The following is a 15601-nucleotide window of genomic DNA, read 5'->3' on the forward strand; positions in this document are numbered from 1 at the left end:
CAATACAGCATTTTGTCAGCAAATTAAAGAAAACAGTAGATTATGGTTACCTGTTCTAAGCAATGTTCACACAAAGTAATATTACAGTTGGATAAACCGTTCTCAAAATATACATACAAATACAAGTGTGATACATCTTTACACACAGGTGCTCCATTGTTGAGGACAGGCCTCAGATGCAGGGAATGACCATAGTTTCAATGATCAAGTTTTACTTTCTCTTTTAAACAGATAAAACACACAAAAAAACAAGCTGTTTTATTTTTAGGCTGATGTGCTTTTTATTGATGAAAACTACACCCACTAATACTGCAAAGTTTCCTGTTCCTGGTACTCAATAAGCAGGGTTATAGAATACATATAAATGGTCTTCGTTATACAACAGTACATTTTAATCCAACTTTTTATTAAGGCACACTTTCTTTGTGAACACTAATGGGCATGCGTCGTGATATGGCAGGACAGCGAGGTTCCAGTACAAACAATTTCAATTGACTTCATGCGATAGAGAACACAATGTGACTTCTACAGTACAATATTGTTGCTTGATGTGTCCTAAATATTGGTGAAAACAAAAAACGTCCTTGTGAAATTAACAATTGATCATTTTATTTATTCGCATCCTTCCTTGCGTTACTTTGCAGCTTCCAAGGTTACCAACAATATTTAACTTGGACAGTAAAAATAGGAAGGGATTCATAGCCCTAACCTTAACAATTCAATTCCAATGCAGCTAGACCATACATACATTGGGTATGGATTAACATGTATATGTGAACACCGTTTGGTTACTCCTTATGTTTCTTGATTGATAACTGTTAAGGTATACTCATTTTTATCACATTCAATTTGCACCTACATTTATACAAAAAATAATTTCATAAAAACACAAAGAAATAAAACTATAAAAAGCAAATGATGGATCATTGTTATCCTGTATTTATTAATGTACAACCTTGGCGTGTTTTATAGTATGTTTTCACTAAAGTGTACGGTGTTTGTTATCCATTCGAAACCCCCTGTACACTATACAACACAAAAAGCACATCAGAGGCACCTTAAGTGGGTATTGTTAAATGTACAGCAATTTGGTGAAATTTTGATAATTTAACCAATGAAATGATAAATTCCTCTAAATATTACTATTAAGTTATTAAAACACCACTTTGCCAGATTCATACTGACCAGAAACAGAAGTCCTGCATAGTCTGAATTCTGTGCAAGTCTAAAATATAAAGTCTGTGATTGTAGGAGGAGCATTAGTAACCAGTCAATCGTTAGTGTTTTTTTTTGTTTTTGTTTTTAAAACCACAAAAAGTTTCTTGCGCTGCTTGAAACTTCACCAGCAGCAGGCAGTGGACCTGTCTGCAATGATTATAAAAATTCACAGTAATGCAACTGTTGCATATTTTCTACATTTTTAAAACAGCACTATCATAGCATCTCATTTTGCTTTATTTGTTTTATATCTGAGGGAATATTTTAGTGGTGGTGGGGACCTGACCTTTTTGTATTTATGCTTTTACGAAACAAAATTCAATTTGCATTCTGATCGTCTCGTTCGTAGGTTATGGTCTGAATCTCCTGAGCGATGTAATGGGCCATCTCCACTGTGCCTGCTGCAACAATCCTGCGAGACATAAGGTCCAGAGGTCCTCCTAGGAAAGTGACAGTATTCCAGCTGTTAGTTTTGAATCCAAGGGCCCTATTCAGAAAACTCGCTCTACACTTGGACTGTTCGTTCATACTGTTTATAAACATTTTTTTATGTTTAGAGAATGAAGGTTTCATGAATACCAAATGATATTCAATTCATCAAAAGACAACTTTTTTTTTTTTTTTTTTTTAAATGAATAAGGACCCTGACTTGCTGCACAATGCATATCATGTTGTACATTATGGGAAACATCTGGTGAAGCTGATGAGCTACAGATATAAAATTAAGCATTGTAAGCAGAACAGAGTTGCCTGTTAGATCTTTTAAAATTTCGGCATGTAATTTAAATAAAATATCAATCTATTAAATGTATCATGCCAATAACTCTTAAGAAAGTGACTTATGGTGTTGCTAAAATGTATACAGTATTAATACACAGAAGTATAACAAACTGGGATGCCCAGAAATAAACACACTACAGGCCCAGATTTATCAAGGTCTTTCCAGAAAAATGCAATTTGCTACATTTTTTTTGTGCCAGAAAAATAAATGTTTCCGTCACAAAACAAGGAACAACATTGGCACATTAAATGAAATTCATGAGTTGTTCACTAATGTAGTAATGACACCCACCTGAGGTATCGATCACATTGCCACCAGCTTCTCTGATTATGACCGCTGCTGCTGCGATGTCCCAACAGTGAAGCCCAAACTGGTAATAAGCATCCGCTGCTCCTGACGCCACCTGGCACAGAGCCAGGGTGGCACTACCGATCACACGGATGCTGCAGGCAAATGATAACGAGAAGAGGGTACTGACCTTCAAAGCTCATCTGTATGCTGTATACCCTTCCCAAAAGATCTGCAACTTCTATGTAGCGGCATTACATAGCTAACCCAATGGAACAATAGTAGCAACAGTAGAATTACAGTAGAACATTAGTATACCTTTAGTGTGAACCTATAAGACTGTACTGGAACACACAGTTTAAATATGACTGGGTATTAATAAATAAGCTGACAATGTAATATTAATTAGAATATCTTACCCATGGACTTGTGCCTTAAGCAGCCTCTCCATATTCCCGGCAAATATCTTCAGAGTATTGGGGTCTCGTTTTGCCCCAATTTCAGTTAAAATCAAGGCCTTGGACATATCTAGCAAGGTTCAAAAAGACTAAAGTTATTTTTAAGTTAGCCTCTATTAAAATACTGTCTATTAATAATGCATTAGTTCAAATCATATTATTAGCAAAACAATGTGAACAGACCACTGTTAGATTAGCTTAAACTGTAAAACTGGCAGAGTGGCTCACTGCACAGAAGTGTTAGTTTAGTGTCACCACCACTCGGCATTCTAGCATCATTAGTTCAAACCCAGTAAACATTTTCAATTACTTTGAGGATATTGCAATGACGTGCACTGCAGTTTGCTCCCTTTACTCATAAAGTACCATTTGATAATTATGCACTGGTTAAACATGGATGGGTATATTTAAATAGTTTGCTCCACTTAGTTACAATTTGGCCTTGCATGACTACTGATATTGAGCAACTTTCCTAAACTGGGTTTACAAGAAGATTTTAGTTTGTGTTGAAGAACTGCCTCATTTGGCATCCAAAAAAATAAAAATAAAAACTAAAAAAAAAAAGAAAACTCAGTGTTACATAAATACCAAAAACATACAAACATTCCACGAGAGCACTTTGTACTATGCATGGATTATTTGCAGATTTCTTTTTTTTTTTGACTGCATATACAGCGGTTTGCAGAAGTATTTACTCCCTACCAATAATGTCACACTCTGCTGAATTACAAATGTACGCAGTTTTTCAAACTTTTTTTTTACTCAAAGCTGTAGTTCTTAAACTGAACACTGTTATATGTTAACCATCAGCAAAACTTGCAAAGAAAATGTCTAAAATGAAATTTACTGGTTGCATAAGTATTCAGCCCCTTAAGTCAGTATTTGGTAGAAGCACCTTTTTTGCAGCAATTACTGCTATGAGTCTTTTTGGATAGGTCTCTATTAGCTATTCACAGTAGGATGGTGAAATGTTTGCCCATTCTTCCCAGGAAAATTGCTCCGGTTCTGGTAAGTTTGTTGGGATCGAAGGACTGCAATCTTCAAGTCTTCAAGTCTCAAGGCATAAATTATCGATTCAAGTCAGGACTTTGAATGGGCCACTCAAGAACATGAATTCTCTTCTTGTTCAACCACTCCAGTGTGGCTTTGGCTTTGTGCTATTGGTCATTGTCCTGCTGAAATGTGAATGCCCTCCCCAGTTTCAGAGTCTTGGCTGACTCGAACAGGTTTTTCTTAAGGATTCATCTGTACTTTGCACCATCCATTCTCTCCTCTATCCTGACAAGCTTCCCAGTCCCTGCTGAAGAGAAGCATCCCCATAACATGATGCTGCCACCAAGCTAAACAGTTGGGATGGTGTTGACTGGGTAATGTGCTATGATGGGCATAATCAGTGACTTTGAAATGTTCTTGTACCCTTCTCTGATTGCATTCCAGACAAGATCACAGCAAGTGCAAAGCCAAATAAAGCCAGATTTTGGTGAAAAACATGATAACTCAATATGGGACGAACACAACTCAGAACCACACCATAACATAGGAAGGGCAAATAGTAAAAAGGGGGGGGGGGGGGGGGGGGGGTGACAACGACTATTTAAAATCATTTGAAGCTACTTAACCTAGAACAGTTTTAATGAACAGCCAGAAAAAAAGTTTTCTCTAAATATTTAACAAAATTACAATACATTTTAATGAGATCAATGTACATCTTTATAAATTGAGGTTTAGAGTATCTTTGCATAGAAAAAGTGTAGAGTATCATACAGGCCGCTCAGCACTAAACCAGTTCTGCAGTTCTGTGTATTATTTTCACTGTAGTACCACAATAGCACTGCAATGCTGACAGCAGAGATACTGCACAGCTAAGCATAGTGAATACTGTTGTGTTAGTGTTGCGACACTACAGTGGCAAATGGCACTGCAACAGTAAGCCTGACTCAGGAGAAATGAGTGTACTGTTTATTGCCACATATGTGCATAATCTGCAAAGGAAAAGAACACAGTCAAATGTGGGTTCAAACTCTTGAAAAACATCACAGCTGATTAACTCATTGACTAACTAATCAATCAACCATGAAACGTGTCATAGCAAAGACATCATTCACCAAAACATCTGTCTACTCAACATCTTACACTTTATTCAAGAAAAAAAAAATAACTTGAGTCATGACAAACCTGTAAATGAAGCATTTCATTTCTTATGTGAAAGATTGCACTTGTTTGAGGTTCTTTTGCCCTTTTTATACAGACCAAGAAATTGAAGTTAAGCACTTTCATACCATTTTATTATTTACAGAAATAAACAAAACAAAAACCTTACTCTCCTCAGGAGTACTAGCAAAACTTCTCCATTTCTTAAGCTAATAAACTGGACAGCTAAGCGGTTTACCAGTCACAAAACATTTCGTTTCACATTAGAAACAAAAACTGTTTATACACTGCCTTTTCTCTTAACCACACAGGTCTCTCCACTGACAGCCTCTTGCCTTCACAAAGACTGCCCTGAACAAACATTTACCCTGTTTATATACCAGCCTGTTAATCCCAGGCAGGTGCCACTAATTAAATAATAAAACAATTAAATAAACTAATTACACCTGTGGCAGTGCAAACACAACCACACACACATTTATCTTACAGGGACAGAAATTAACCCTACCCCTACCAACCACCCACACATTTTTTTTCCAGGCAGGGATCCGCACTGCCACACTTCGTAATTATCTGTATTGCAAAACATGGGGTTCTTTCAACGGAGCAAATACTGTTTGTGAAGGCACTTGACAACCATTTGATTTTAAGGGGAAGTTGGGATTGATGAGGATGTTTTAGGGATCCAATTTAATGATCAAGAGAGTGTTGGATCTAACACTGCCCTCACATGTTTTTGCTTTGGTTTTTGTCATTTTTTATGCAATAATGTATGAGTGGGTTAATAAACAGACATGTCAAGTCTCAAGGTTTACCCTTGAAACTCACTGTTTTTCACAATTGAGGGTCTCGCATCTGTGCAATGGATTCTTATGGTTTTTGTCGTCTACCCGGTTTCAGTCTGTTTTAAAAGTGCAGACTAAAAGACTAACTGATCTAGCTATAACGTGATTTATCAGCATATATATGCTAATGTTTGTGAGACTACGAAACACACTTTGTGCATGATAAAGCGGGAAATCAATTACAACCCTCCAAGGTTATTATTATTATATAATTTGCTATGGGGGTGTTCGCTATGAATGAGGTGTATATAGCTGCTACGAAAACACATTTAGCAACCTCTTTATCCAAAATAGACTTGACTCTTGCGTGAGAGTTGCGGGAAATGGAGCCACGTAATTTCTTCTAAATTTTTACCACAGTGGACAGCTCAGTTTGACTGCATTGTGGTGTCGAAAGTAGGGGAACAATGTGCTTTCTGCACTGTGTGGAGCCGAGACGTTAAAATGGCAGCGTTAGGGGTGTACAATCTGACAATGCACTGCAGAACAAAATTACACAGTGACAATGTTAAGCAGAAGCAGTTGAACAAGTTGATAACATCGTACATTCACAAACCAACACCAATAACCTATAAGCACAACCTCATGAGTGTAACAAAGAGCATGCATAATGTTTCAGCAGACTGTTTGTTAACAGCAGTAAGAGGACAAGCAGGGTTGTTTCCATTTAATGTAAAAATAATATATTATCTGATGTCTTTTTGTTTTAGCAATATTAAATAAATAACTGGTGCGAGTACTTAGGGGTTGACATGTCTGAATAAATCACCCCTAGAGGAAAACACTGGACGGATTTATAGTTAGAGTGGTGGCATTAAGATCCGAAATGACCTTTAAAATCTTGACTTAGCTACAGTTGGAATCCAAACACGGCAGGAACTTGTACACACTGACGAAATACAATGACCCTCCTAAATATCGATCTGTTAATTAATGTATATGCAATCAATACATAAAATGCTGATGGTTTGATTTATTTTCTTGTATTGAATTTAAAATGTAAGATCGACGTATAATTTATTTATGACTTGGTTTACACATTTGAACAGTTTACTTCTTGGATAATGTGTTTGAATTAAAATATACCCAGTTATAAAGTCAGTGTGACACTTCGTAATGCCACTATGGAAAACAAAAACATTTGAAGGTTGCCATCTGTGAAGAGGTATGTTCAATATTATGTTAATGTTGGAAACCTTATCTGAGACAAATGCAACCTATCAATGGGATAAAAGATTTTACATATGACCCGTGGTGGTAGTCTTAAGAATCTTGACACCCATCATTTGGTGTCTCTACCTGAGAGCTTTCATTGCTGTGCAGTGAATATTAGTTCCACAGCAGCATTGTAAACTGGAAAGCCAACTGAACAATCCCTTTACACTATTATTATTATTATTATTATTATTATTATTATTATCGTAGTAGTAGCAATAATGATTTTCAGAACAAATCAGATGAGAATTCTGAGGACTAAATTAATTCGCCAGTGTTGTTTTAAATGTGTTTTGGAAGTTGGCAAATTTTGATACTTGAAGCTGTGTGCCATTGCAAAATGCCCCATGGCCCTTTCTAGCAGTGTATAAATTCTCTTCGAGGCAATGGTAAATGACACCAAATTCAAGCTATAAACAAAATAAATGCAGTGCATGACAACCATTTTAGTAAAAGGAAATATAAAGTAAAAAGAACATGATTTGGCAGTGGAAATAAGTAAAATTGAGGTTCCCATAGCTTACTATAACATGCAAGAATCACAAGTTATATAGTATGTGTTGTATAACTAATAGCATAGTATAAACTGGAAAAAGTTCTATATAGAAAACAGATCCCCAATAATATACATGATGCTAATAATAAATCAGTTTCCACCCCCACACGCCAATTACCACCGCCAGTGAGAGCAAACAAAAATCCTGAGCATTTAAGATCATTCATCTTACAAGACATAATTTATACTGTACCTCTTTGTTCACAGCAAATCCAATGCTGACTGCCACCATAGGGAAACTAAAGAATACAAAACTATTACATTAAAGAATGCAGAAATCATTCATTCAGAAATCAGTGTGTGTGTGTGTGTGTGTGTGTGTGTGTGTGTGTATATATATATATATATATATATATATATATATATATATATATATATATATAATTAGAAATAAATTAGATTCACAATAAGCGTAGCCATGCAAACCAACAGATATCACTTGCAAAGGTATTCTCAGGCTACCTGCTAAATTGTAGAGGATGACCCAAATCCTGCCACTTACCATGTCGCCCATTTCATACAAGCTGTTTGCAAACCCTAAACATGGCCCAGTCCTCTATTCTACGTTATATAGGTTTGTACTTCCACATTCACAGCGTATGTGACATTTTAGAGGATTTATGAAGTCATGTCCATGTAATGATAAAAAGTTAATAAAAATGGGTATTGAGGTCGATTTTCAAACTCTACCTGTGTACAAAATTACACGTGCCATCTATTGGATCAATAATCCAGGTCGGGCTATCTGTTAGAAGACATTTTTCACCAGCAGCAGATGATTCCTCACCAATAAACCTGCAAAACACACAATTTATTAACCACTCTAAATACAATTGCTTCTTTAAACCGAAGACACAATTCTGCAATACCTGTGTGATGGATATTTCTCCCTTAGGGATGAGATAATCAGATCCTCAACCAGTCTGTCTGTTTCAGTGACCAGGTCCACTGGGGAGCTTTTTGTAGAGACTTCTTTCTCATGTTTAAAAGCGTCTCTGATTACCTAAATCACCAAACATTGAATGTTATCATGCCTGAGAACCAGCTGTAGAGCAATTACAGGATGGCAATGACAATCTCCTGATTAGGACTTATATGGGAACATTAGACGCAAATACATGGTAGCATATGAGAATGCCACTTTCCCCATATAAGCTATGGGAGATAATGTCAATGCCAAATATATGTATGTGTCCAAAACTACTTTTAATCAGCTATTTTCAATATGTCATGCATGAAGGGATTATAACTAGGTGTCCTCTACTCCTAAACATGACTCCGAATTTAACCTGGGTACCCTACTTGATATGACAATTAAGACATGAAGCTAAAATGTGGGCAATGATGAGCCTAATATACATGCCACTACACAACAACTGAAACGAGTTTGGTTAAAATCAGAAAGGTGAAGATGGGGATTATTTGTTTATTCACAGTGGAATCACTACTTTTCATCACACACCTTTCAATGCTTTCACAATGCTACTCTACAGATGTTATTGGCTCTCATTCCACTGTTGTGCCTCGTGTTGTGTGCAGTGATCGCTTTCATTTGTTTCAGTTGCTGGCAATCATCTTTAACGAAAGGAAAGTCTGATGCAATACCGTACCACGGTGTTTAATGGCACTACAACAGCGACAACATTAAAACGCAGACATAGAAACCCATTTTGACTGCAATCACCAAGCAAGCCTTACAATGCAGAAACAAGTATTATATTAAACTAAGTTCTAAAGCAACAGGAGTCTTTTCCACAAATATTATATATTAAAAGGGGAAGAAACACCTAGTCAACAAAATGAGGAACTTCACAAAGTAATACAATTAGCCAACATGTGCCAAATAAAATAACGTTTTATTTTTCACATTCTGAAATGTATTTTTTTTTTAATTTTTAGTACAGCTACAATAATATTTAAAAACGTAAACGCGAAAGAATGGCAGCTTAGAAAGTAAGAGTTAATATTAATTATTACAAAGTACATCCATACCTAATACGCTTATAATATCTAATAATAACCACGATTTCCTCTAGCGATATGAAAAATATTACGTTACCTCCCCCGCCTTCTGTGCTGTTTGAACTGCAATCCGCATACATCCTTCCCACTGCTTTGAGTACATTTCGTTGTCCTCGGAAGTGGCCATGTTTTTGTTGCAAATAAAAGCTGTTTCTATTTTAAAAGGGTAGCCACTTTTCTCAATGCATAACAATAAAACTTCTTCGCTTTCAAATGCTCATTGTATCCTTTAAGAATCTCGAGTCAGTGTCCTTACTCTAGTTATGACTCGTATTCCCTAGGAAACGCTTCTACTCCGTGTCCGACCTTGCGAGGCACAATTCTTACACAAAATCACCACAGTCCGCAATATCAGCGGAGCAGCTTCATTTGTTATGATCTGTAATTCCAATATGTTAGCAAATAACGTGTGAGCAACAGCGGCAGCAAAATACTGACTTCTCATCCGGTGTAAATTTAGAGCTAATTTTTTTTCACAGGCTGCTGGTGCATCAGCTGCCAACCGACCGCGCCCTTCCCCTTCCCCATTGGGCACTAAATAGGTCTACTACGACTACCAATAATAAACTTCTATAGGCTTGTCTCTCGTTAACCAGATGACATTGGCTACTGACTCAGGAAGACATCTTTATTTTCTTTCTTTCTTACTGTGTACGATAACTCACCATATCAGATCACGTGATTACAAATGTATAATTGATATTTTTGTACTATCTGTACTATAGCATGGCACAGCTTGTAGATTTCCATGATATGGCACACAGCTTCCTGTAATGATCCAACGGATTCAAGGGATTGGTGAGAAAAACTATGTTCCCGACACAGTCCTGCGCGGGTCCAATTTGTACGACCCGCTTCCGACCCGAGTTAAGCAAAATGCTGTTGCCAAGTGGTGTCATACCATTTCTCCCTGCTAAATACTGTTGCCAGCACAATTATATCTCATTGCCTATTATGATTAAAGTAATGTGCAACAGATTGTAAAACATCACATTGATTTGATATTTTAATTGTGTTGTATTCCTTGTTTTGGGATATCAAAGAACATGGCACTACTAACTAGTGTATTCTTTAGAGTAACAGTACGTTAGGTTCCCTTTCAATTTGAATGACAACCATTACCAAATGGGAAGAGCCTCTATCACTGAGCATATATACAAAAGCTGCCCTGTCAGGACCCTGCTGTGAGGTTGTGGATAGCTTTCGCTTCTACTACCGAATTTGCCTGATTTGTTGGATTTATCCACAAATATAAAAATCCACGGTAAAATCTCGCTTCGAGCATGTCTAAAGAGTGCTCTCGCTATAGTCAGTGTATTCAGGCCATTCCTCTTTTCACTACTCAAGGCCTTGCGTAGTTGATAGACCGTGTGGAGAGCTGTTGTGGTGCTGTAAGGAGACTCCTCGGGCTTTCCTAGTGTGGCTGCACTTGCCCTCGGCGATCACACCAATTGAATCAGCTGCATACCTCGGCATCGATTGCTGTTTTTCCCGCTGATCGCGAGGTTGACAAAGCAGCGCCTACCTGGTCCCGATTGACTCGGCACCGGTGTAAACATCTTCGGTGCCACCTACAGCTCGGCGCCAACCGTGCCTACCATCAGCACCGACCTTGGAACAGGTCCACTCGGCATCGACTGTCTCGGCATCGACACCACTTTTCTTGGCGCCATTCCTGGCACCGATTGATTCGGCCCACGGTGAAACTCTTCGAGTCTACAGCCCGGCATCAATTGACCTCGGCACCGATCGACTCGGCACTGACCTCTTGGCACCGACCATGCACTTCTTGATGCTGACCTCGGCACCGACAGCGCTCTCCTCGACGCCGATCCCGGCACTGACTGATTCGGCACTGGTGAATCGTTTTAAAAGCGTCTGCAGGCTGCTCATTGAGCGCAGCAGTTTAACAAAAAAAAAAAAGCATGTCGGTCCAGTCGACTGGGTGCTCCGCTGGTTTTTACCAGTGTGACCAGTGTGCGGCAAAATTGCCCAGGCAGGATGAGCACCGATCCTGCGGCAGGTGCCTAGGGCCAGAGCACGTGGCCAAGGCACCGGCAGGTGAGCTGGACTGCTCTCCATGTCAGAAGTTCTCGAGGAGAACTAAGCTACGGAGAGCAGCCCTATCCCCAGCAGAGTCTCTCTCCTCAAGCCATGGGAAAATGAGATCTGTGGTCCAAGATCCTCCACAGAGGTCATCCAAGACAACCCCCCCCGCTACAATGACCAGAGAACTCCCCACACAACTGGGTCACCCTCCCCTTCCCCACCACTGGTACAGAGGTGCAGACACCTCTCAGAGGAGGCGAGATGGTCACCACCAAGGTGGTACCAATCGATGGGACGCTCACCAGGGGACAGGAGGTCGCCACGTAGGCACCGCTCCCCTTCCCCACGCAGGTGCAGACAATCACCGTCTCAGTCGCCTCGAAGGCGCCCAAGCTCGGCCGAGCGGCACTTTGCGGAGCTGGCGGAAACTGTAAGGGCCCAGCAGACCATGCTGGAGACCCTACTGAAATCTTAGGGCAGGCTGCCCCTACACTGGGCAGCCCCAGCCCCCACAGTCTCGTTCCCCATCCCCTCTGTATAGACCCCCTAGCCCAGGCGATCTGTCCTTCACGGCGTCCAGGTCGGACATATCGGACCTAGCCACCTCTGTAGGGCAGGCCACAGTGGGGACCACCCTGCGGCCCTTGCCACACCTGTCACAGAGTGAGGAGTTCCACCTGCTAATGCAGCGTGCATCTACAGCCATGGACATCCCCTGGCTGGCGTAACAGGAGGGAAAGGGGAACCGCTTCCTCCAGCAGAGAGAGCACCCACAGCATGCCCTCCCCTTATGCCAAGACTTCCTGAATTTGGTGCGCTCCTCCTGGGGCAACCCAGCATCTGCACTCTCAGCCTCCAGAACAGCAGAGTGCTTTTGACAGCCGGAGCCCAAGAAGTGGGCCTAGGCGCATTCCCCACTATCGGGGACATGGTCACGGTGTTGGTGCAAGGTTCCACCTTCACCAAGGGGGATAAGAACCCAACCTGCCTTTCAAAGCCTTGCAGGACAACTGACGCTATGCTCAAGAAGGCATACGCGTTGGCAACGCTGTCTGTGCGAGCAGCAAACGTCATGGCCATACTGGTACTTTACCAGAACCAGTTGGTGGAGAGGCTGCAGGACAGAGCCACAGAGGCAGACACAGGGGAGCTCCAGGCGGTGGCTAAGGAGATGATTGACCTAACGGGAGTTAGGAAAGGCATCAGGGAGGTTGCTGGCAGCGATGGTGGCCACTCACTGGCATCTGTGGCTGACGTAAGCCAAGGTCGTGGACCAAGAAGGTGGCGCTGCTGGATGCCCCCATTACACTGGGGAAGACTTTTGGGAAGACCATTGATGTGAGCCTTACAGTCAGCACCCAAGGTGGCATGCGCAGCCTGCTGGGGAAAAGGGTCTGAACACCGCCCTCCACCCCAGAGTAGGCAAGCAGGCAGAGGCAGGGCCAGCGGCAGTGGTTCACCGCAGGCCGGGGTAACCGGTTCTTTGGCTGGAGACCGAGGCCGGGGCCGAAGAAATGGACGTCAGGGTCCTCAACTTGTTCCTCAAACAGAGGAAGTTTAACTTGTTGACAGCACATCGTATCCTCCGGTCCGTCCAACCGGGTGACTGGTTCACATCGATCGACCTGCAAGACGCCTATTTTCACGTCCCGATCCGTCCCGAGAGCAGAAAATATGTGCGCTTCGCCTTTCAAGGCAACATTTTGCATGCTGCCATTTGGCGTCTCGGTGGTGCCCCTCACATTTTCGAAGTGTATGGATGCAGCACTGGCTCCACTCAGGCTGCGGGGTATTCGGATCCTAAACTATCTGAACGATTGGTTGGTTTGCATGCAGTCAAAAGCAGGCACAGAGGCGCACACAAAACAGGTCATAGATCATGTGGCAAAGTTAGGGCTCTCAATACATCAACAGAAGAGCAACTTCGTACCATCTCAGTCCACAGTGTTCCTGGGTATCAAACTGAACTCTGTCAGCATGCTTGCCTCACTGTTGGAAGACAGGATTTGGTCGTTGGAGACCACACTCTCCCTATTCAGAGAGGACGCTCTCCTACAGGTCAGAATATATCAAAGGTTGTTGGGGCTGATGGCAGTCGCCTCAAGAATCTTTCCACTAGGGCTGCTGAGAATGCGTCTGCTTCAAGCCTGGGTGAATACGCTCAAGGTGCACCAAGAGCTGCAAGCAGTGGGCCTGGCTTTATCCCAGTTTCACCAGCAATTAGTGCACAAACATGTGCTGGTCCGGACGGACAATACCACAGTGGTAGCCAAGGTGGCCTGCACTCACCAGGCCTTCACCACCTTAAGAACAAATCCATCCTTTTTGTCAAAGGTGGTATCCTCATTCCATATTAACCAATCAGTGGTTTTGGAAACTTTCGGACCTCCCCTGCATGAGTCAGAGGAGGACCGTAAACAACACATGCTATGCCCAGTTCAGGCTCAGCACTGTTTTTTGAATAGGACAGTGTCCTGGAGACAGTCCAACCAGCTCTTTGTCTGCTATGGGTCCCGCTCTAGAGGTCAGGCCCTATTGAAGCAACGTCTAGCGCACTGGGTGACAGATGCGATATGCTTGGCGTATGAACAGACGGACTCCCCCTTACCAGGGAACATTATGGCCCATTATACCAGGGGCCAGGCAACTTCGTGGGCTTTCCTTCATGGCACCTCCTTAGATGAGTTATGCAATGCTGCTACATGGACAGGTAGTCAGACATTTGTGCATTTTTACAGCCTTGATGAACCAAACCGGACAAGACCCTCTCTGGGCTCTAGAGTTTTGCAGGCGGTAATGGTCGGTAATCTGAAGCCACGACAGCTTTGGTACAGCTTTCCCATTCAGTAATGGTTGTCATTCGAACTGAAAGGGAAAGTTAGGTTATTACCATAACCCTGTTTCCCTGAAAAGAGAATGACAACCATTACCCTTTGAGGTCGTGTCCACAGCTGACCTCTGTTTTCGAAAGAAAATGGCGATGTGCTACTGTGAGGACGTCCCTCTTCAACAGGAGGTGGACGGGACTTCCCTATCACAACAGGGCCCTGATAGGGCAGCTTTTGTATATATGCTCAGTGATTGATGGTCAGGGAGGCTCTTCCCATTCGGTAATGGTTGTTATTCTCTTTTCAGGGAACCAGGGTTACGGTAATAACCTAACGTTATTACCGTAACCCTGGTTCCCTGAAAGAGAAGACAAACACCACTTACATTGGTATGGGATATTTTTGCCCTTCGGGTAGGTATAGCTGAGCTTATACTAGAGCTGCCGAAAGGCCCCTTCCTGTGATGACATACTCGGTCCTGCCTACCGAGGGAATAAAAACGTAATTCGCAGGAAGATCATCCTCTTTTTCCATTGTACCCATATGGGCAACCAAAGCGACCTTCCAGGTGGTAGTCATCTTCTCTTTCAGGGAACCAGGGTTACGGTAAGTAACCTAACGTTCCCTTTCAATTCAAAGATTTACTTTGGTATGGGATAACGTATACCAAAGCCGTCACGAGGAAGAAGGAACGGCAGCACATGAGGGACGCACAACACTGCCTAACCCAGAGGTTAGCGGTGAGAACTTACACCCTCATAGACCCTTGTGCCTACAGAAGGCAAGGCAAGGTCTACCACATTAATACGGTAGAACCTGGAGAAAGTATGCGGCGTAGCCCAGCTAGCCGCAGTACAAATGTCAGATATCGAGGCACCTTTGAAAAGGGCCCAAAATGTAGCCAACCCTCTAGTGGAGTGTGCGGCTACCCTACCAGGTGGGGGCAAGCCAGCACCATCATACGCAGTCGAGACTATGTCCACAATCCAGCGTGACAGACGTTGCTTAGAGAGGGGCTGTCCTAGGGTCCATACCCCTTGACAGACAAAGAGCAGGTCAGATTGACACAGAGCTCTTGTCCTATGCACGTAGCATCTCAATGCCCGTACTGGGCAGAAGAAATTCAATCTCTCATCCTCTGTAGAAGCAAACTGAGGGGGATGAAAAGACTCCAGTTCCACAGACTGGTT

At 41.9% G+C, this 15601-nt stretch overlaps 1 protein-coding gene across 1 annotated transcript; it reads right to left on the reverse strand.

The window, feature by feature from the left end:
- Window positions 1-261: 261 nt before the first annotated feature.
- On the reverse strand, window positions 262-10188 carry impa2 (inositol monophosphatase 2). Its single transcript, XM_041246168.1, has 9 exons — window positions 9572-10188; window positions 8382-8515; window positions 8203-8307; window positions 7706-7751; window positions 7266-7366; window positions 6400-6406; window positions 2707-2816; window positions 2291-2442; window positions 262-1658 (listed from the first exon to the last, which is right to left on the reverse strand). Exons 1-9 carry the CDS (start codon window positions 9659-9661, stop codon window positions 1537-1539), a joined length of 867 nt encoding a protein of 288 aa, XP_041102102.1. The 5' UTR covers window positions 9662-10188; the 3' UTR covers window positions 262-1536.
- Window positions 10189-15601: the final 5413 nt, after the last annotated feature.

The sequence above is a fragment of the Polyodon spathula genome, chromosome 3, assembly GCF_017654505.1.
Source record: "Polyodon spathula isolate WHYD16114869_AA chromosome 3, ASM1765450v1, whole genome shotgun sequence".
Taxonomy (NCBI): domain Eukaryota; kingdom Metazoa; phylum Chordata; class Actinopteri; order Acipenseriformes; family Polyodontidae; genus Polyodon; species Polyodon spathula.

Coding starts and splice junctions, on each gene's coding strand:
- impa2 (XM_041246168.1), bottom strand. CDS start 9,661: ATGGCCACTTCCGAGGACAACGAAATGTACTCAAAGCAGTGGGAAGGA. Junction 7,367..7,705: donor GATTTGCTGTGAACAAAGAG/GTACAGTATAAA, acceptor TTTTGTTTATAG/CTTGAATTTGGTGTCATTTA. Junction 1,659..2,290: donor CAATGTGATCGATACCTCAG/GTGGGTGTCATT, acceptor TCACTTTCCTAG/GAGGACCTCTGGACCTTATG.